We start from the raw sequence: 21992 nt of genomic DNA on the forward strand, positions 1-21992 counted from the left end.
ACACAAATCTAGGTACATTCACCGCGTGAAACCGACAAACCGACTATCAAACTGAGGTCGTGAACCGGTGTTTTGTCCACCATTGTCAGAAGCAATGGTGTGGCCTTCTCCCTTGAGATGACTTGTGTATAATAATACCTAGGAACAACGCCATTCGAAGCCCTTTTCCGAAGACACCATCACTGATTCCAACCTATGAGCCATGAGATGGGCTCCTCTGTTCACTAGGAGATTAACGCATAAGTATATGTGACAAGCTACTGTCTAAGCTCAATGATCATCTACACCTAACCAAATATTGCCTAAAGAAATATTGTGTACATATTTTCTTAGCTTAGCTTATTATTGGGACATCATTTTTTCAAATGAATTCATTTACAATTTACACGAGAAAATTACGACTCCAAATTTCGCAACACCAATTGGTTCATCAGAGATCTAGCGAGACCCGTTGCTGCAAACAAAGAAGATAGTAATATAAGACTTCTTTTGTTTAACCGTTTGGTTCTGTACCATACAGAATTTGTCAAGTCTGCATTTTTTACCTTATCTATTGGCATTTTTGTTCTCACCGAGTCAATCAGTGAAAAATCAATATCTGCCACGACAATGCCAGTCGAAACACGATCTGCAACAGCAACAAAATCAATCATTTCATTTTGATCAGGAGAGGTTTTGTCTCGTAAATCTAGATATAGAAGATGCTTTCGATCATTTCAGGATCCTCACCGGGTAACCTTCCGACCACAGTTCCCCACGGATCAATGATCAGTGTGTCACCATAACTTTCTCTTTTCTCATTATGCTTTCCAGCTTGAGCAGCAGCTATGACCTGACGATTAACCAAGCAACGGAAATCGAAAAGAGACTATTAATCCCAAATGCAATGAGAGGTTAAAGAGGGAGAGAAGTGTGTAATGACATACATAACATTGTGTTTCAATTGCTCGGGCTCGAAGAAGAATCTCCCAGTGAGCCTCCCCAGTGACCTTGGTGAAAGCTGACGGTACCAGTAAAACCTGCAGAGATTTCAAGTTCACAGGACAACCATTAAGACAGACCATTCACACCCAAGATTGTGTAATTTTTCTGGAGGAACTCAGTTTTATCACATCATTGTTTCATTGTTTTTCCTCATAGTTTCGAAATGCATGTATTACAAATAATTTTAACGTTTGTGATTCTACCATTTCTTTCCTTGACTGAGTTTTTCCTAAACAATACCAATAAGATAAAGGAAAAAACAAACATAACACAGGTTCCGAATAATTCAATTACAATGGATTTTACCTGAGCTTTCTGTTCAAATCTCAGTTGCTGATATATCTTAGGAAACCTCAAATCGTAGCATACAGTGAGGCCTAAGCGCCCAACAGGGCTGTCTACGGAAACAATCTTTGTCCCTGAAAAAATACAGGATCGAAAGATTTATCTCAAAGACATGAAATACATCAGTTTTATACTCTTATTAAGTATGAAGACAACAAAGGTGGCACAGAAAAGAATCTCTTAGAGATTATCAGCAAATGATGTGATGATAATACTTCATGTGTATTAAACAATAAATTCGGATTTTGAGCTGTTATGAATCACTCCACAAACAACTATTTTCTTCCTTTTCTTAATGCCACAAGCAATACGCATAACCGTTGTTTTCGGAATGGACCTAAGATACTTTGAATGTCGGATTGTTCAGACAGTCTATCAAGATTAGATTAGATAAGACCATTCTAATCAAGACGATTACAAGATATGGAGTTTACCTGGAACCGTAAAGCTGCTTTCCTTGTATGAGCTTCCACCAGGAACATCAACATCAAACCTTCAAAAAACAGAAGTTGTCCCTTAGTAATTATAACCAAATACAGGATCTCAAGAAACTCAACATTTAAAATCTGTGATAGGTATGAACAAATAGTTTTCCATAATCCAAGGAGAGTCAAATAGTTTACAAATGCATTTTCTGATAAGTGTCGCGGATCATTCCAGCATCATCGATCACAACATGTGTATTACACAAATGAGTATCATCAAATCTCTCTTGGAAACCTCCAAGAGAAAGCCATATATTTGAATCCCTGCAAACATAAAACATGTTACAGGACCATAATTAGTATAAGCAATGCAGAGGAAACAAAGCAAAGCGAATCTACGCAAAAAAAAACATATTTTACCTGGCGAGAGAGCAATACCGTTGCATCACTGGCCCGTCTAATGGTTCAGCAATTTTCACACTTTCGCCTTCTTTATCTCCCACAAAGGAGAAGTTCTCAGGGAAACAAATCAGCTTTGCACCAGCCAATGCTGCTTCCTTTTGGACAGTTACACATACTCAAATATTAAAAGGACTAACAAAGTAGTAAATTTTCAGATAAAAATTGAGACTTTCAAACTTCAATCACTTGAGAAAGTACTAATCTTCTTCATTTACTTCAAAAAATTTCATTAACTAGTAATCTCAGAGATTAAAAAGACTAACAAAGTAGTAAAATTTCGGCTAAAAATCGCGACTTTCAAATTTCAATCACTTGAGAAAGTACTAATCTTGTTTCCTTGCTTCAAAAATCTTCCATGAACTAGTAATCTCAGAGATTAAAAAGACTAACAAAGTAGTAAAATTTCTAATAAAAATCGAGACTTTTAAATATCACTCAAAGTAATATTCTCTTCTTTCGTTACATCATAAATCTTCATAAAGTTTTCAACTTTTGGATTTCTACAAAATCAAAAATTGAAACTTTCTGAAGAATTTTGAAATAAAGACAGATGAATGATAGAATCCAAAACATCAAATCTATAATCGAAACCTAATTAGTCAAAGTACTAACGATTTACTGAATTCGGAAATGAATCTTGAGACTGGGAGGATTACTTGAACGAGACGAGAGCAAGTGGCGAAATTTGTCATGAGATCATTGACCGATGTCATTTGAGCAGCTGCGACACGAACTGTTTTGTTTACAGTGGTGGCCATGGCAAGAGGAATCTGAGTAGAGAGAGCGATTCTTGTGAATAGAGAAGGTTTGGTAAAGTCGAGAGAAACAGAGTAAGCGTTCATCGGCACGCAGTGGCCGGTCTACTTGGGTTTGTTGAGGACGATTAAACCCGTCTGGTCTTCTTTCTTTTTTTTCCTTGGTACGAACATTTTATACCAAGTTATCCGCGACGAAGTTTTTGTCGTATATAAAAAAAATAGTTATTTAATTATTTATATTTAAAATATATAAATTATTATTTTACTGCTTAAACAAAAAAATTTGGAATTTCGTAATTTATATTTTGGTTTAAGCTCTCAAGAGACTAGTTAATCTTAATATAATAAGATAAAAATAAATTATTGTATGTGTTCAAAATTTTTTTTTTGATCAACACAATGATTTCATTCAAAACTAAAAAGTTACAAGAAAGGAAGCCAACGATGCCTTAGCCATAGAGTCTGCATCGACATTGGCAGCCCGCGGGATAAAACTACAAGTAAATCCTTGAAATTAGGCAATACAAAGGAATATATCCGAGATAACTCCATGCACTTCAACCACAGTACTCTTGGAGGAGATAGCTTTAGCTAGGACTTGACAGTCAATTTTAAGGGAAAGGAACTGAATCCCCAAGTCCAAAGCAGAAGATAAAGCTGAGCGGATGGCTAAGCATTCCGCCATTAAAGGGGAAGACACAAACTCACACACTGCAGAGTGTCTTTGAGGAAGGCTCATATTCTGCGAATCAAAGATCCAACTTAAACCTGCGGCATTAGAGGCCTGATTCCAAGCAGCATCCGAAGACACTGATGCACTGCAAGGAAAGCAAGAGTAAGTCTCCTGAGCCAGACTTCGACCTGACTTGCTGCTGGGGACGATAGAATCCTGAGCCTCCTGCCATTCTCTCGCATCGAGAATGGCCTTAAGTAACATTTCTACAGCAGATAAACTCTTATTGCTGAAAGTTCTCTGGTTCCTGGCCAGCCAAATATTCCAACAAATCCAAGGATAAAGTGGGCCAAAAACAAGCCCAGTGGGTGGCAAAACCTTTTTCTCTCTGAGCCAACTTAAACCCTTATGAACTTCTGTGAAAACTGGCACTTCCTCCAAACTCACCAGAGGAGCCAGCTTCCAGACTTGTTTTGCAAATGAGCAGTTGAAGATCAGATGACAAATTGATTCCGGCTCTTTGCAGTGCACACACCGCGGGTCCAACTCCATTCCTTTTGAAACCAGCTGTAGTCCCGTGGGGATAGCCCCAACAAGTGTCTTCCACAAGAACAGTTTAACCTTTGGTGAGGCCTTAATACCCCAAACCTCATCAATCCAGTTGCAGTCTCCAGGCTCCTTGGTCTTCTCCAAGTCGCATTTAGTTTCCCTAGCAATGGCATAGCCAGATTTTGTAGTATACTGTCCATCTGACGAAGCCAACCAAATCTGTTTGTCAGGAGCTCCAAATCTACTAGGCTTGATTGAGAGGATTTCCTTTGCAAAGTTGGGAAAGAGAGCCTTGACTTTATCTTGATCCCACTCCAAAGAGTTCTTCTCGAAGAGGTCCTTCACCAGCAAATCTTTTCCTTCTAAAGGCATAGGACCCCAAGGTTGCAAAAGCTTTGTCGAGGACATCCAAGGTTCACTCCATGCCTTTACTGAAATTTCATTGCCTATAACCCATCCTAGTCGCTTTTTCAAGAGGTCTCTTCCATCAAGGATACTCCTCCAGCCGTGAGAAGCTGACCCTGGATACTTTACTTTTAAGAAATCTACAGAATGAAAATATTTTCCTTTTAGGACTTTCGCAAGCAGTCCCTGAGGTCCATTGATTATCCTCCAACTCAATTTAGCAAGCAATGCCTCATTGAACGCAGTGATGTCTTTAAATGCCAGACCACCCTCTTTCTTAGTCTTAGTTAGCTTATCCCACGCTATCCGGCACATTTTCCTTTTTTGGTCACTGGAGTCCCACCAAAACCTTGTTAAAGTGGACTGGATTATTTTGCACAATGACTTAGGCAACTGAAAGCAGGACATAGCATAGTTTGGGAGAGTAGAAAGAACACTCTTCAGTAAAACTATTTTTCCAGCCCCTGAGAGAAACCTGTTAGACCAACTTAAAGCTCTTTGCCTTATCCTGTCCACAATTGAGGTGAAAAGATCTTTCTTCTTTCTACCAAAAAGCTCTGGCAGTCCCAAATACTTCCCCACACCGCCTTCTTTCTCGATAAGCAGCCACTGTTTTACTTTTGATTTAATCTCTGCAGGGGTCTTCTTAGAAAAGAAGATAGACGACTTGAGCTTATTGATTAGCTGCCCCAAAGCCTTCTCATACATTCTCAAAATGTTTAGGAACTCCTTACAGTCTTTCTCTTTAGCTCTACAGAAAAACATCGTGTCGTCTGCAAATAGTAGATGGTTGATTCTTGGACTCTTTTTGGCCACTCTAATACCCACCATTTTTCCTTCTGCTTCTGATTTTAAACAGAGTCCTGAAAGCACTTTGCTACACAATATGAAGATGTAAGGTGACAAGGGATCTCCCTGTCTTATTCCTCTTGAAGGTCGGACGTCCCCCCTAGGGGTTCCATTGATGAGAAAAGAGTAGCTCACAATAGTTATACACTGAAGTATCCACCCTATCCACTTTTCTCCGAACCCTAAGCACCTGAGGATAGTCCTAATAAAGGTCCATTCAAGCCTATCATAGGCTTTTGTCATGTATGTCTTTATCCCCATGGAGCAGTTCTTTTTAGCTTCTGAATTCTTCAGGAAATGGAGCATCTCATGTGTGATCAACACATTGTCTAAAATGGCCCTTCCTGACACAAATGCTGATTGGTTCTCAGCCACCAAACTTGAGATCACCGGCTTCAGTCTTCTTGTGATAATTTTGGAGATGATCTTATAGAAAACATTGCACAGGGCAATAGGTCTATAATCAGAAGTTTTTTTTTCGGTCCTTGCCCTTTTGGAATCAAGCAGACATGAGTCTCATTGAACTCCCTTGGCATAATTCCTGAAATAAAGAATTCTTGTACTTCAATAACAATTTCACCTCCAACAGCCTCCTAGTTTGAGTGAAAGAAACTTGCTGAAAAACCATCCGGTCCTGGTGCTTTTTCTGGATTGATATCAAATAAACACTCCTTTATCTCTTGAGCTGATGGGATAGCCTCCAAAGAGCTGTTTAACTCCTGTGAGATGCAAGGTCTGAGTGCCTTTGAAACAGTAGTTATAATCTCTTCTTCATCCACTGGTGAACTCGTGAACAAATTATTGTAATACTGAGCAATCAAGGCAGCAATTTGGTCATCCTCATAGACTGCAACCCCTTCTTCAAATTCCAGCACAACCAAATTATTCATACTTCTCCTACCCTTGGTAGCTGCATGGAAATACCCAATATTTCTATCTCCCAACTGAAGCCAATGCTGTCTACTTCTCTGCTTCCAATACGCCTCTTCAGCAAGATAGGCAACATTCAGTCCCCTGTGATTTTCCTTAGCAGCAACTCGTCGTGAATTGGGTTCACCATGACTTTCTCTAGTTCATACTTCTTCTTCTCGATCTCCAATTGGCTGTTTCTTTGTTGATCCTTGTTCCATTGAATTAGAGCTCTCCGAACACTTATCAGTCTTCTATGGATGTTCAGTCTCTCATCCTCAGACCAAATGTTTGCCACTAGACTCTTGACCTCTTCATTGTCTTAGTCTTATATCATACCGGAAAATACCCTTCTGCTTTATGCCTTGAGCAAAATAGGAGACCATAGGCCTGTGGTCAGAGCCTTCAAATTGAAGATATTCACTTCTCCCTTTGGGGAACATTTCTGTCCAGGCACTGTTTCCCATTGCCATGTCAAGTCTGCATTTAACCACATGGGTGCCTCTAACGCCTCTCCAAGAAAGAGATTTCCCTGAATGTTTGAGATCATACAAGTCACATTCAGAGATAAAGGAACGAAAATCCACAAAAGTACCTTCTGCTCTAATGGGTCCGCCTTCCTTTTCAGAATTATCAACAATTTTGTTGAAATCACCCGTGAGAAACCAGGGATCTTCTCGCAATAGCCCAGCTTCAGCCAGTTCCATCCACACTAGTCTTCTCTAGGACTGGCTTGGGTCTCCATAAACAAAGGAAGCAAAGAAAGTCTGTCCCTTTGTCTTGATCTTAGTATCAATGAAGTTTGGGCAGCTTTTCAGAATATCCAACTCTATTTCTGGCTTCCAAAGAAGTGCTAGTCTACCGCCTCCATGTCCCTGAGGGGGGACTAACCAAGCATGAGCAAACTTCAGATCTTCTAACTTCTTTGAAACCACCACATCTTCATTCTTAGTCTCCTAAGGAAAATTATTCCAGGATGAATCTTCTTATTCATCACTTCTAGCCTGCGAACTGTCATGGGATTTCCCAAACCTTGACAGTTCCAGCTAATTATCTTTACGGGGGCCGGCTTGATGGACTGTGAAAATCCATCTGTCTTGCTGAGTCGCCCTGGGAATTCACCCTAGGGTTGGCTGGTTTCCCCGTTGATCCTCTCCATCCACTTGTGAGTGAGATGCAGAGCTAGAAGTTTGAACTCTGGGGCGCCTACTTGGCTCTCCCTCTTCTTGATTCTCCATATTTAGCCTTCTATATGGAGTGGGTTGAGTTGCAAGAAGGTTCCTCTTTTTAGAAGTAATCCCCATCAGCGCTTTTGGGCTTTGTTTTTTCCCTGGTGGCCTTCCTGGTTTTCTTTTTGCTGTGACTTTCTTCTTTCCCCTGCCTGCTCCTCCAGTCGGGTTCAGTGGTCCCAGTCTATGAGCTACTGGAACCCTTTCTTGAATTGGTGAGGCTGTTTCAACAACCTCCACCTCAGGGGTGATAGCCTGAGAAGGTAAGGAAGCTCTCACCATTTGTTCAGCCGTATGGACAAATTCACCTTGTTCTTCTGCCAAGCGAACTCTTTCTCTTCTAGCAGCGCTCTCAGCTGGATCTGGGCAATTAGCATACTGGATCATAACTTCCCTAAGCTCCCCCATTGCCACCTCTACTTCAGCTGGTGGTAAGGGTAGCTCTTCTTGACCTCTCTTTGACGTCCCCTCATCTGCTAAGTGCCTTGAGCGATAATTAGATATTCCATCTGCTCCATGGTGAGAGTCAGAAGCCTCAATGCGATGCTCTCTAAGAGACTCTACTCCAGCTCTACTACCAGAATTATGGGATCTCCTTCTCTGATCTTCCCTTCTGTCTCTCAATCCTTCTGGGAAATCATTTCTGCAGCTTTGAGTATGAGAACGACTTTTACCAGATTCTTCTCGCCTCCTATAGCGTTGGTAGTCATCCCTAGAATCATGACTCTTTTGGAATCTCTCCAGCACTCTGCTGTCCCTTGGACCTTCTCGAAGGTGGCTCCGCTGGGATTTTGCATCTTGAGAAGTGACTTTCTCTGAGATATAGCTTCTCTCTTCTCTGTAATCTCTTCTCCTAAGGTTTCTCTTCTTTCTCTTGTTGTTCCGCCAGTTACAACTTCTCTCCTCTTTGAACCCAAAATACGAGGACTACTGGACAATCCTTCTCTTCATGGTCTAAGAGGCAACAAACCTTGCAATGCTTTTGAAGTTTGTCATAAATGAGCTCCGCTATAACTTCTCCCCCATCATCAAACTCCACAATAGTCTTCTTAATCAAAGGTTTGAGGCCATTAATCGTCACTCTCATCCTGAAATAGGTAGGGGTAACTTCCGCTTTTTCCAAGTGCCCAAGATTCTCTGCAATTGATTCAAGGATTTCCTCTGACCACAGATGAACCAGGATGCCTTGGACATAGATCCAAAAAGTAATTTGGGACGGGAAAGACTTTGAGGTAGTTGGCTCCCAGCGTTGGAGAATCACCATCCACTGAGAGAAGTGGTACGGTTGGTGTTCAAGCGCTTTCAGTAGATCCTGCTCAGATGCAAACTGAAGCTGGAAGAGACCCAGTCCAAGGTCAGCTCCCACCGGGCGAGAAGAGAGCTTCCAATGGTCAGCAAGAAACGGGATTAGCGCCCAGATTCGCTGGCTGGCCGGATTAGTCACCCGTCCGATAACCGTCAGAGCGTGTTTCTTCAGCAGCGCTGTGTTGTCTACCCTTGGAGCCTTTACACGCGGAATGCTTGGCGGCCGTGGGGTCTCCACCACTCCTTTCCCTTTTTCTTCATAAGAAATTCGCCTTGACATTACTCTCCAGACAAGGAAGCAAAACCCACAACCTTTCAAGAGAAGCAAAGGACTTGATAGATCCCGAAAACAGCTTTCGAAAACTTCCAACCAAATCTCGCCGGAGCCACCGTAAAAACCAGATCTAAGGTTGAGAACCAGCCGAGAATTTGAATTCTCGAAATGTGTGCCCATGTGTTCATAATTTATAAAAACATATTTTAATAATAAACAATGTAAGGGGGTGTTATTGGTTCCTAATTTACATGGAATTTTGATGACTTTAATAAAATCATAGAAAGTAAGCAAATGAAAGATTCTAAACTATTCTTGGAGAGTTTTTGAGAGCTTTCTATAATCTTGTTTATTAGTATTTCATAATTTTGTAAAGTTTCCCAAACAATCTCTCTATTTTTATGATTTTTGTCATGACTTTGTTTTGTGAAGAAAAATGTAGAAAATCATAAACCAATAACATAATAATTTAATTCATTAACAATCATATATTATTTTGTTGTAATTGAATAACACAAAACTTTTAATGCTTTTATAAAAGTATGAATCCAATAACTCCAGATTTATGAAGATTTTAAATTACTTTTACAAATCTTAAACTAATAACATCAAACTTTAACAAACTTTTAAAAAATCTTGATTGAATAACAATAGATTCTACATAACATTTAAAGTCACTAAAACTCTATTTAAATCACAAACCAATAATACCCCTAAGTTAGTAAGAAAAACGTACAATATATACCATAGTTAAAAAAGTTATTGTGTAAGCGCTCATAAGTTTATTGGCGTTCCGATTTTATTAAAGTCACTGAATTAAATTGGTTTACCGATGTAAATGTTCAAAATCAGTATTAATCAATCAAATCAACCAAATCAATCAAATTCGTCCTCGAGTTTGATGTTTTTTTCTTTTTTAATACTTCATCACTTTGAATAAATGAAAAAGAAAAAGAAAAAAAAAAGTTTTTTCGTTATTAAAATTGTTAAATATGATTTAGTTAGTACCAATTTTTTGTTTCACATATGGTATGGTAGTTCTCATTTAATCATACATATAAAAGTAGAGTTTCACTCTCTTCTTATTGGTCCATTTAAAAATGTAATTTAAATTTTTTATTTTTAATGAAATCATAAATAAAACATATTTAACTCACATTTTAATATAAAAACTGAAATCATTAAAATTATACATTAACTATATTTTCCACTTAAGTTTATTCAACACACAATAAATTAGAATTGTAACTCCTAATTTTTTTTTTTAATTGTAACTTATCTCACTTCTCATCCTATAAATACTCATTTCTCATTCTCTCATCCTCTCATCTTCTCACCCTCTTCCACTATAGCTCAAATCTTAAATATTTTTTTTGTTTTGTGTTCTTACATTAGTTTTTTTTTTTTTTTTTTTGAAAGATGCATCTTCATTGTCTATTTTAGATAATCATCTTATAAGTAATCATTCTCTCATCTTCTTCTACTATATTTATGTGTCTATTTTTTATGTTGTTATATGGATTAAAAATCAAGCATTTGATTCTAAATTTATTGTAGAATGTATTATATATATCTAACATTGTAGTCATTTTTGTATATTTCTAAAGCCATACTAAAATATACTTATTTATTCTTTAATTTTCATATTTTTAGTTTAAATTAACATATGTATACTAAAAGTTTTGATGGTTATAACAAAATTTCAGGTTTATTGGTGATGGAGAGTTAGATATATCAATTCCAATCATAGCACAACAAGATAATGAAGTTGAAAATATCCATTTTCATTATCTATTTTAGATGTTTGAATATTTTCTAATATATTTATGTAATTCTTTTAATTATGCAATATTTAATAAAATAAATTATTGTAATACATTTATTAAATATATATTTCTTACCTTTTTCTTATCTCGAATAAATTTTGTAATGTATTTTTAATATACGTATTATTTTATTTACTTTTTGTGATCCAATAGATAATTATATAAAAATCATTATACTGTTTATCTGATTTAAACTTTGAGGTTTAAGTATTTTTTCAAATTAAAAAGAATTTCTTTAAAAATAATTTGGTCCTTAAGATTAAAAAAATGAATCATATGGTTCAAGAAAATTAAATTTAGGTAAAATAGAAAATTAGAATGAAATCATTAGAATGAAACCTAACACTCATACTTAAATAGAGTGAAATATACAAGAAAATAACTATAATTAAAAAAAATCATTTTATTAAATCCTATAAAGATAAAATTAAACCATTAGTATAAAATCTAGCACTAGAATTTAAATTGATGAGTGAAATTAAAAAAGAAAAGAAAAAAGATAGAAGTTATCCTTGGATCTTTGATGATTTTAATTAGATTGAAGTTCATATGATTTTTATAAGAAATATAAATTTAGTTTGCCACTTGCAAAATAATATGAATTTGAACTATTATGTGGGAGTTTATATCAACAAACAAACAAATTATATGTGAGTTATTATCAACAATTTATTTTGTAAAATTAATAGATAACATATGTTTATTGATGTTTACATACATAAATAATAGTAAAGTAAAAAATAATACTAAAATATGAGCAAATGCAAGATATCAAATCTTAAGAGCCTTTAAAAAAATTTCAATCATATATATATTGAAACAAATGTCATCCACATCATTAGCATGTAATAATTTAAGATTTTCCTATAATAATATATAATAATTATATTTTATGTATTTTCTCATATTTTATAACCTCCATACTAATAATTATCGTTATGTTGTTAATGCTCACACTAAATTGTAACAATACTTTAAATACAATTAATACACAATGAATTCTTTGAAATATAACATAACTTTTATGATATACATACAATTAAATTAATCATAAATGACATTTAAATATAATTGTTAAAGTTGAATAGTTGTAAAACGTAAATATGTTGTATTATATAAATAGTAGTATACACATATCACTAACCATCATATTCCAAATTTCATAATATTGATAGATTTTATAACACTTTCTTTTATAATCTGACTAATGATATTTCAATATTACATTTTTGTCAATTTTGTAAGAGGCTGTGAAGAGTGATGACATGTAACCAAGAAACTTTACTCACAATCAATCGTATATGCTATTTCAGAGGTATTTTAAAAGGAGCGAGTAGAGAAACCCAAAGTTTGTAATGCAACAAGAGAAGATATACTAAGGTTGATTTTCTTTGTCCAAAACAGTCAATCTATATAAACCTGAATTTTGATTGACTCAAAATAAATTTGATATTTTTGAAGTGAGATTAAGAAAAAATCAAGAAGACTAATGGTGAGTAGAAGGAAAAAAATACAATTGAGTATGCTTCGAAACAACATAAATGTTAAGTGGTAGTGGAAGCAGACGCTTGAATTGTATAATAGAATAATTCATCTCTATTCACTTATCTCTTACAATATAATTCATCTTCATTCCTACATCTATTTCTTAAACTGTAAGAAAAATTACATAATAAATTATTTGTTATACATTTCTCAAATAAATTATGCTTTTACAAGTAGCATAAAATGATTATTTTATTAACGGATAATAAACTAATAAAATGGTATTTTAACATTTTTACGTCATTTATGTGATTTTAAATATTATCATTAAGTAGATAAACAACTTCGAATCAAGTTGTATCAAAATATAACGGTAAACTCAATTAAAAACTCAGCCCAAACCCAATATGTATAACATTTGGTTATGATATTTTCATTAAGTAGAAAATAATAAGAAATTTTTTGTATTACCATTATATTTAAATTCTTTTAAATTGGAAATTTAGAATATCAACTTTACTATTAAAATATAAATTATAAATTGAAAACGATGTAACTTAATTTTCATAGTAGGGTTTAAGATTTTCACATTTTAACATAATAAGTATTATTTATGTATAGGTATTATATTACTATAATCATTAATTTTATCATCAACACTCTTAAAATTTCTAATTGGCATCAAATATTGTATTGATTAAAAGCAGTAATATACTCTTAATTATTTTTTAAAAAACATAAATATCATTATATATAGATGAATAGAATTTAAATTTTATAGAAAAAATCAAATTTGAATTTACAGTAATTCATTTATTTAATTTTCTTTAAATTTTAAATTCAAACAAAAAACCTAAGTAAAATAAATTGCAAACATATAACATAGTATGTATCGCGGCTAAATAACCTAGTGTATATATATAAACAAGTTCAAATAGGAAATATCATCAATTACCATATAATTATGTCTTATTATAAAATTATAAATATTGAAAAATAAGTAAAGAATTTATAAACGCTTAGATTCCGCCTAAACTCCGATTAATTAACCAAACTCTTTTAGTTACTGCACAACGATTTTATAAACATTGGTATGTATTGATTTGTAAACTTTAGAAATTTTACTGTCTTTATAAATATGTAAGAAAAAAGAAAAGAAAATAGATTGTTGCCAAAAAAAGCTAAAAAAACAAGGAAATATAAACTTAGAAAAAGTTAGAACAATGCCTCAATGAAGCCAAAGTCCCATAAGGTTCCTGTACTTTTTCCTATGAGGCTTCACATTGTTGGTGTTGATGATCTCAAGGTCAATGTTCTTGAAGATAGTTGTCGCGGGGATGAACTACAAGTTATATACATAGTTGTTTTTTTGCATCCATAAAGCGTAGATGACAGCCTGAGCGACAAGCTTCCGGAGCGTTGCACGAGAGGTTTTAATCAGATCGGTCTAGCCCTGAAAAGCACTTGAGCGCGACATGAGCCTTTGACGAATGAGAGTCCAGATGGTTACACTGTAATCATAAGACAGCCAAAGGTGATCTCTAGTTTCGGTACCGACCTGGCAAAGACCATAAATCTTTATATGTAGTAGCTAAAGTCATATGATTTAAACTAACTCCTATGAAATGAAGGTTAGTAACAAACTAAGTACAATATCAAGTTGTTATAACAAATATATGTTAATAACACATTATAAACCAAATTTTCTTCATTTCGAGCAATATAGCATTACAACATATTTGTTTGAAAAGACCATTTTTTCTAACATAGATTTTTTCATATGCGATATCATTTACTTTTTTGAAAATTTTTATCTGAACATTCAATATTTATTTTTGCATTATACTCAGTTACAATTATATTTTTAAAGTTTTAACTATGCGATTAATCCAGCGGTTAACCGTAAAGTTAACTAACAGTTTTGATACGTTTACAGTTAATTAACGGTTACAGTTAGTATATTTTTTTAACCGTAACTAATCTATTTTTATGGTTACGGTTTTTTAACCGTTTTATACGGTTACACTTGAAAAACGGTCTAGTTACGGTTAGTTTTTGGTCATGCCTACTTACAAGTTATATAAAAAACCAAAAATTATGTCTTTACTTTGTCAAAAAAGAAAAGAAAAAAATTATGTCGAACGAAAAATAGTTAACCTATAAATATATAATACACACGAGAGATAAGGAAAAAGAAATGAAAAAGACGACGCAGACGGAGTAGAACACAAGTTAGGGTTTTTGAATTGGTGTTTTATCGATGGAACTTCGTATTGGGAATAAGTTCCGGCTTGGTCGGAAAATTGGTAGCGGCTCATTCGGAGAGATTTACCTTGGTTCGATTCTCTCTATGATTTTACCAAAATATTTCCTTGATTGGTCACTTTCTGTTCCAAGTGGTTTTGATGACTAAGTTTGATTACAGGAAGTGATATTCAGAGTAACGAAGATGTTGCAATTAAGTTTGTGAGTGTTTTAAACTTTGTTGAACTAAATCAAACACGTTTTGGTTGGATCATGAAAAGATTGTTTTTGTTGTGTCTTCTGTAGGAAAGTGTGAAGACTGTGCATCCACAATTGTCATATGAGTCAAGGATATATAGAGTTCTTCAGGGTGGAAGTATGAAATGTTTTTCTGGATTCACTCACATTGATTATATCGTTGTTCGCGGTTATTCATTTTCTTGTTGTGTATGTTTGCTTATGCAGTTGGAATTCCAAACATGAAATGGTATGGCGTCGATGGGGATTACAATGTCTTAGTGATGGATTTGCTTGGTGGAAGCCTTGAAGATCTGTTTTGTTATTGCAACAAGAAGTTTACATTGAAGACAGTTCTCATGCTAGCTGATCAAATGGTAATTAATGCTTTGGATTTGATTCATTGTTACTGATGGGGTTTTAACCAACTTGTTTATACACATTGTGTCAGATTAATCGGCTCGAGTTCATCCATTCTAAGTCGTTTCTTCATCGTGATATAAAGCCGGATAATTTCCTTATGGGTTTGGGAAGGCAGGCAAATCAGGTAATCTTTCTTCATACACTCATCTTTGGTTATAGGATCTCACTATTGCATCACATTTTTGGTTCTGTTTCTCTAGGTCTACATCATAGACTTTGGTTTGGCTAGGAAATATAGAGATAGCTCAAGCTACCGACATATACCATATAGGTAACAAGGTTTTCTATGTCACAGATTCAACATTTTTCAGCATATTGGTTTATTATTGAATGCATTTTTACATATAACTTGTTCAGGGAGAATAAACGTCTAGTTGGGACACCGGCGTATGCCAGCTTGAACACTCACTTAGGGATCGGTATACTTCATCGCTAATCGCAGATCTTATTCTCTTTTCTGCTGTATACTTTTTCTTATTTCAATCTTTCTATTCATTCTACACTTGGTAGAGCAAAGTCGGAGGGATGATATAGAATCACTTGGTTATATCCTCATGTACTTCCTCAGAGGAAGGTGAGTCATTGCGTAACCTTTCTTATATCCTGCTTTTTGTTTCCTGATCCATCTCTTATCCTATTTTCTTGTAGTCTTCCATGGAAAGGACTAAAATCTGGGAACAAGAAACAGATATATGACAAGATTAACGATAAGAAAGTTTCAACTTCCATCGAAGTAAGTTCTTCGTATATGGTTACACTTTTAGAAACTTCTATGAGTCCATGTACTATAACTTTGCATCAGTGTCTTTGTAGACGTTATGCGAAGGTCATCCAATAGAGTTTGCAACCTACCTCCATTACTGCCGCTCCCTTAGGTTCGTTGATAAGCCAGACTATGCATATTTGAAGAGACTATTCCGCGACCTTTTTACTCGTGAAGGTCATTTATTTACTCTCTATTTTTCTTCATCTAAGGCTATCAAGTTCATACAAAAGCTTCTGTTAACACCAAATGAGTATTCGTTTAACTCAGGTTTTCAGTTTGATTTTGTGTTCGACTGGACGATATTAAAGTATCCGCAATCACAATGCGGAAACCCTCCACCTCATGCCGATGTACAATCTTGATACTTTCAATTTTTTTGTTATCCCGTTCATGATAAACAGATGAACAATGCAAGATTGTGTGATGTTACTTTTGTCATGAATAGTAGAATATTGAATATTTGAGATGAACAATGCAAGATTGTGTGATGTTATTTGATAATCTTATCCCTTGCTAGCAGAAGCTGCTAGATTGTGTGATGTTATTTGATAATCTTATCCCTTGCTAGCAGAAGCTGCTAAGAACATATGCAGATTGTTTTGAGCGATAAAAGAGAGCTATTTATTTGCAGAACCATATAACAATCAGATCCCAAATCAGCTAAATTCCTGCTAGTTGGCAAAGATTCACGCTAGAACTGTAGAACTTTCGTTTAGCATCGACAACAATATCACGATTTAACAGAGTAACCCATCCATTCCTGGAAAAAGTATCCTAGCATCGCAAGAACCGGTAACTGGTGTTTCCTTCTTACAGGACTAAAATTATGAATCAAAAAATGTAAACGTTACGTACACTCTTCAATTGCTAGTAGAACAGAAGGTAACAACACAAGCATAATTGAATAGGATACAAAAACAAATTAAACAATGAAATGGCTGGTGGTACAAAAGTAATAAAAGAGACATATAACAACAACCTGACTGATCAATTTCAGCATGTATTGATCCCGTCTTTGCAATCCGTGGTAAGGTTATAGAACGTCTCAACACGAGTCTTTCCTCTATAAAACACCTCTGTATCAACAGCTACTCTCATGTACCCATCAAAGTCAACTGGTTTACCATTGTTCAAGAGACTTGTCTCATTGTACCACTCACTCTTGTTCCCCCACAAGTAGCTGTAGTCATCAAGCAAGTGAACCTTGTACTGAGACCTCAATTTGTCAAAGTAATTATAGAACGGTTCATTGGTGGCGACGTACAAATTCCTCCACACCTGAACCAGTCCTTTCAGTTTGGTCAATATTGCATCAGGCCATGTGTCTGCATCCAAATGTGGCCAAAGCTTCTTGTTCTTCGCTTTCTCACCTCTAACCACATGAACCGCATCAAAGTCCCAGTCCATTTTCCCACTAATCTCAGAGACAATGTTCATCAATCTCTTTGATTTCCACAATGCGTGCCACGGCCTCTCCACATACTTTGACGCTTTCCCTTCGCACACTCTATACCAATAGTTTTCAGGTTCAGGAGTATCAAACTGCCTCCATATAATCGTGCTCTTATCTTTACTAAGCTGCAAAGGCGACACTTTATGCGTCTTAACCTTCCTAACAGGAACTTTCCGTTTATGCGACCGATTCCATTTCTTCCAATCTCTCAAGAACTCACCCTCTTCAACAATAGAAGCCGTTTCTTTAAGATGCTCGAAATCAAAGTAATACCGAAAATCCTTACCCTCCTCATCCTTCCCCGTGGAACTATAACTTGCAGACAAACACAAACTCAAATCCATAACAAAAGTCCTATTCAAATATATTGCTTCACCTAAACCACACAAGAAACTCCACATATACTGATTCATCCCCTTACAATAATCACCTCCCCGCGAATAATACAAATACTTCCCTCTCCTAAAATTCGTCTGCGAACCAAGAGTCGGAATCGTATCATTAATCTCGGGATCACCACCACGCACAACCTTCGGTCCACCGCCTCTACCCGAGCTCGGTCTAATCCTAGGCCTACGAGCATTAACACCAGAATGCCAACCACTAGTATGAAACACCTTATAAGTACAATTCTCACCAAATCCAAACTTAAACCTCCTGAAATCTCTATATCTCCTCCAAGACTTCTCCTTCTTATTCCTAAATCTCCACGAAACATCGCATTCGTCTAAATTCGATCCGTTAACCGGAGTTTCGTACTCTAAGAACACAATAGACTTAAAAACCTTCAAATTAAACCTCTCAACAGCAACTAAAACTCTCGGATCCGAACAATTCACAATCTTCAAATCATCACAATCCATAGAATAATCAGAAGAAGAGTTCTTCACCGTCATATTCCCGATTCTCTCCTCGGATTTCTCAATCGTCGCCTCCGTAACTAGCCCCGCCGGAGCTGAAACCGGGGAAGAAGAAGCGATGTCTTCACCGGTTTTGAGCATCGAACCGTCGATTTTGAAAGTTGCGTTTTCGGTTTCTGTTAGGAGTTTGGTGAGAGCTGGAGCAGATTCAAGCCATGGATCTGGTGGTTGGTAAGTGACGGCAATTACAGTGAAAATGAGAACTGTGAAGACGAAGACTGAGAAACAGACATTGCTGATAAGCTTGATTAGATTCTGAGCGATTGGTTCGGTGGTTAGATCTGATTCCTTCATGGATCTGATGCGAAATCGATGGAAGCTTTTTTTGGTGAGAGGAAGAAGAAGAAGAAAATGGACTAGCGAATTTTTTTAGTCTTCTTTTTTTCTTTTTTATTATTTAATTTAGGGACGAATATAAGAGTGATTTTAAATTGGTTGGGGTTAGAAGTAAAGGAAATGGAATGCGACGTCGGAGAGTCCGAGGCTGGTTTGCCACTAATTGGAGAAAATGAATCTGGCATGCCATTTTGTGATCTGAATGTCACTGTAAATGTGATATTCCCAAATTACCCTTAATGAAATAAGAGACGATTGGTACAATTAAGAGATAATAGTACAACTGGTACAATTAAGAGATAATATGAAAACTGATACAAATAGTATAACTGTGAGATAATTGGACAACTGGTACAAATGATATTACTAAAAGATAATAGTACAATTGATACAATTGGTATAACTGACATATAAATAGGTACAACTGGTACAAATAGTTAGGTACAATGGTACAAATAGTTAGGTACAACTGGTACAAATAAGTAGGTACAACTGAAACGAAGCAATTGTAATTCTAAACCCTAGCGCCGTCACACTTACTAATTCGCCTCTTCTTGCTTTCTTCATCGTCGTCGTCGCCGATTATCCGCCGTCAACCTTCTTTGTCGAAGTTTGTGAACCGTTTTTCTCACCAAACGATTGCGCACTTCAAAGGACGAAAGCACGGGGAGATATCCATGGAGAAGAAACATGAAGAGATATCCATGATTAGTGAATCTAAGAAATCCATGGAGAAGAAACATGAAGAAAGATTCAATCTATGAAGAAACGCAAAGAGAGATCTATGGAGAAGATAGATCTAAAGTTTCATTGATGATGATGATGATGGAGAAGAAGAGATATAAAGTGAAAGATCCAAAAAAAAAATCTAGAAAAAATGAAAGAAGAAGAAGAAGAAGAAGAAGCGTGAAAGAAGAAGAGGAGTGAAAAAAGAAGAAGCGTGAAAGAAGAAGAGGAATGAGTGGCAGGGATACGTAATTATCAAATTAGGGTAAGGGTTTTTGGTCCTTTTGTATTTATTTGATTTAAATTCTTTTATTTTTATTATTCTAAAAAATTGGGTGGTTTTCTAGCCTTTTTGTTCCCACATAGTGGCATTCTAGGCATTGTGACGTCTGAGCCGGTTTGATTCTAACATTTTACCATGTATTGAATTAAAGATTTGAGGGATTTAGTGGAATTTCCATATTTTAGTATTTGGAGAGATTTGAATAAGTTTTTAGGATATTTAGGTTGATTTGTTAGTTTTTTTTCTTTTTAAAGAAAAATAATCGGTGATTAGGTGAGATTTACTAGAGTCATTTAGGAGGGTTTATTAACGAAAACAAAACAGAAGTCGACGATTAAAAAAAAAACTAATCAGAGTATCTCACTCCAAATCTCACATGTGAGCAATCATCGTGGTTTATGACCTCGAGGATGAAAGCTTGGACATAACTTCTTTGTGACTGCATCTTGGGATGGTGTATGTGTGGATGATTATAAATGTGTAGTGCTTCCAAGAGGGAGATAACGTGAGCTATTGGTGATGAATGAAAAGACAAGGTTTTTTAATGCTATTATTGGACATGGTCAATTACTTCTTTTCTTTGGTTTTTTGCAGAGAAAGATAAGGGGTTTCAATGTTATTGGACATGGTCAATTGGTTTTTGTTGTTACTGGACATGGTCAATTGTTTCTTGTAGCCACTTTGATGATTATATTGTTTATGGTGATTACGGCGGAGAAAAAGTTGGTGTGTGTGAAGTTAGATCAAACGAAGTGGTGGACTAAGACGGAGAGATGGAGACGAAGGTGTGGTGACTGAATTGCCAGCTAGATTACCATGTATTTTTTTGGACATTTTTGTTTTAATTCTTTCAAATACCACCTCTAGAGGTGTGATTGTTTTGTTCTAATTTTTGTACTAAAAATGTATCCAAAATCTCCCCAAATCCATTTTCAGTAATTTAAAAAAAAAATTGTAAAGTTTGAATAACAGTGGATTTGATATGGTTTTTATAAATTCTTAATTGCATAACAAGGGATTTTGAATTATTTGGAATGACTTTACATAAATTTCAGTTTCAATAACATGGAATTTGGGAAGGGATTTTAAAATCACTAATTGAATAACAGTGGATTTTAACAAAAAACCAAAATTTTCAAAAATCCTTGTTTCAATACACCCCCCTTAGTTACAAAAATTATTGTATTATTATCGGGAATCTGAAATTTGTTAGTGTATTATAAAACATGTTAAAAAATCGTCTTATATTTCAATCATCGATTTTTCGTCTCGGAATTCGTTTTACCCGTAAAATTATTGAAGAAGACAATTTCTTTTGTAAATTAAATAACAAATACATATACATCTTTGTAAAAGAGTTGATGAAAATTTTAAAAAAAATTAGATTGGTCGAAAACTAAGAAGATGTGTGCTCGGTAAATTTGAGAGGATGAAGATGATATAAGGGAATATATTTATATAGAAATATTTAGTGTAGGTTTTCCGTTTAATTTTGAAAATTTGAATCGCCTTCAAAATTTGAAAAATTAACTTATTGTTGCTATTATGATAGATTTAGTTAGGATTTAGTTTTGAGAATTAATTTTATAAATGTAGTTTAGATTTATGAACCTAACAAAATTTACACTTATATAAGTTACAAAAATATACTCTAATATATTAGTTTACATGAATATACGCCAACATGTTTGAGTTGTTAAATATATATATGTTAGTCTCGAATCTCGATTTAAAAATATAGATCTTAGATCAATTTAATACATATATATATATGTATATATGTACTATACGAATCCTTTATGTATAGATGGAGATATGATGTTTGTATTACTGATGTTTAATGTTAATTAACGAAATAATTAGAATATCAAAGCACATTTGTAACTAATCTAGTAATATTTGGATAATTAATTGCTAGGAAGCACGGAAGCTCCGTTCGTAGTCCGATTCCCGCTTCGGAAGCTAAAACGGAATCGGAAGCTTCAGGAAGCGCCCGGAAGCGTGGTGGAAGCGCGATTCCGAAAAAAAGGAAATCGGAAGTGTTTGGAAGCTATGATTCCGTTTAGGAAGCGTTCTATTTTTATGCGATTCTGATTTTGGAATCGTTATTAAGGAAATATTTAGGA

At 35.2% G+C, this 21992-nt stretch overlaps 4 protein-coding genes across 4 annotated transcripts; 1 reads left to right on the forward strand and 3 right to left on the reverse strand.

Moving 5' to 3' along the window:
• Nucleotides 1-277: 277 nt before the first annotated feature.
• On the reverse strand, nucleotides 278-3123 carry LOC9308484 (nitrilase-like protein 2). The gene is made up of 9 exons (XM_002874508.2): nucleotides 2873-3123; nucleotides 2175-2311; nucleotides 1953-2078; nucleotides 1764-1822; nucleotides 1291-1403; nucleotides 927-1019; nucleotides 730-832; nucleotides 546-628; nucleotides 278-454 (listed from the first exon to the last, which is right to left on the reverse strand). The coding sequence occupies exons 1-9, from the start codon at nucleotides 3056-3058 to the stop codon at nucleotides 431-433; spliced, it is 924 nt and encodes a 307-aa protein (XP_002874554.1). The 5' UTR covers nucleotides 3059-3123; the 3' UTR covers nucleotides 278-430.
• A 365-nt stretch (nucleotides 3124-3488) lies between these two features.
• Nucleotides 3489-4568, reverse strand: LOC110227404. Its single transcript, XM_021021496.1, has one exon. It carries the CDS (start codon nucleotides 4566-4568, stop codon nucleotides 3489-3491), a length of 1080 nt encoding a protein of 359 aa, XP_020877155.1.
• Nucleotides 4569-14652: 10084 nt separating this feature from the next.
• Nucleotides 14653-17117, forward strand: LOC9310622 (casein kinase 1-like protein 5). The gene is made up of 11 exons (XM_002872369.2): nucleotides 14653-14814; nucleotides 14904-14944; nucleotides 15029-15098; nucleotides 15188-15336; nucleotides 15411-15506; nucleotides 15583-15653; nucleotides 15740-15801; nucleotides 15893-15956; nucleotides 16031-16115; nucleotides 16196-16322; nucleotides 16416-17117. Exons 1-11 carry the CDS (start codon nucleotides 14739-14741, stop codon nucleotides 16508-16510), a joined length of 936 nt encoding a protein of 311 aa, XP_002872415.1. The 5' UTR covers nucleotides 14653-14738; the 3' UTR covers nucleotides 16511-17117.
• On the reverse strand, nucleotides 16988-18902 carry LOC9308485. Its single transcript, XM_021021804.1, has one exon. The coding sequence runs from the start codon at nucleotides 18813-18815 to the stop codon at nucleotides 17142-17144; it is 1674 nt and encodes a 557-aa protein (XP_020877463.1). The 5' UTR covers nucleotides 18816-18902; the 3' UTR covers nucleotides 16988-17141.
• Between the last annotated feature and the right edge of the window lie 3090 nt (nucleotides 18903-21992).

This window comes from Arabidopsis lyrata, assembly GCF_000004255.2.
Source record: "Arabidopsis lyrata subsp. lyrata unplaced genomic scaffold ARALYscaffold_6, whole genome shotgun sequence".
NCBI lineage: Eukaryota > Viridiplantae > Streptophyta > Magnoliopsida > Brassicales > Brassicaceae > Arabidopsis > Arabidopsis lyrata.

What these genes read in the sequence shown, in the direction of transcription:
- LOC9308485 (XM_021021804.1), bottom strand. Translation starts at nt 18,815, where the DNA reads ATGAAGGAATCAGATCTAACCACCGAACCAATCGCTCAGAATCTAATC.
- LOC9310622 (XM_002872369.2), top strand. Translation starts at nt 14,739, where the DNA reads ATGGAACTTCGTATTGGGAATAAGTTCCGGCTTGGTCGGAAAATTGGT. An exon ending in TAGAGTTCTTCAGGGTGGAA is followed by an intron (nt 15,099 to 15,187) that starts GTATGAAATGTT and finishes TTGCTTATGCAG; the next exon opens with TTGGAATTCCAAACATGAAA. An exon ending in TACCGACATATACCATATAG is followed by an intron (nt 15,654 to 15,739) that starts GTAACAAGGTTT and finishes TAACTTGTTCAG; the next exon opens with GGAGAATAAACGTCTAGTTG.
- LOC9308484 (XM_002874508.2), bottom strand. Translation starts at nt 3,058, where the DNA reads ATGAACGCTTACTCTGTTTCTCTCGACTTTACCAAACCTTCTCTATTC. An exon ending in AAGCAGCTTTACGGTTCCAG is followed by an intron (nt 1,404 to 1,763) that starts GTAAACTCCATA and finishes GTATTTTTTCAG; the next exon opens with GGACAAAGATTGTTTCCGTA. An exon ending in CAATTGAAACACAATGTTAT is followed by an intron (nt 833 to 926) that starts GTATGTCATTAC and finishes GTTAATCGTCAG; the next exon opens with GTCATAGCTGCTGCTCAAGC.
- LOC110227404 (XM_021021496.1), bottom strand. Translation starts at nt 4,568, where the DNA reads ATGCCTTTAGAAGGAAAAGATTTGCTGGTGAAGGACCTCTTCGAGAAG.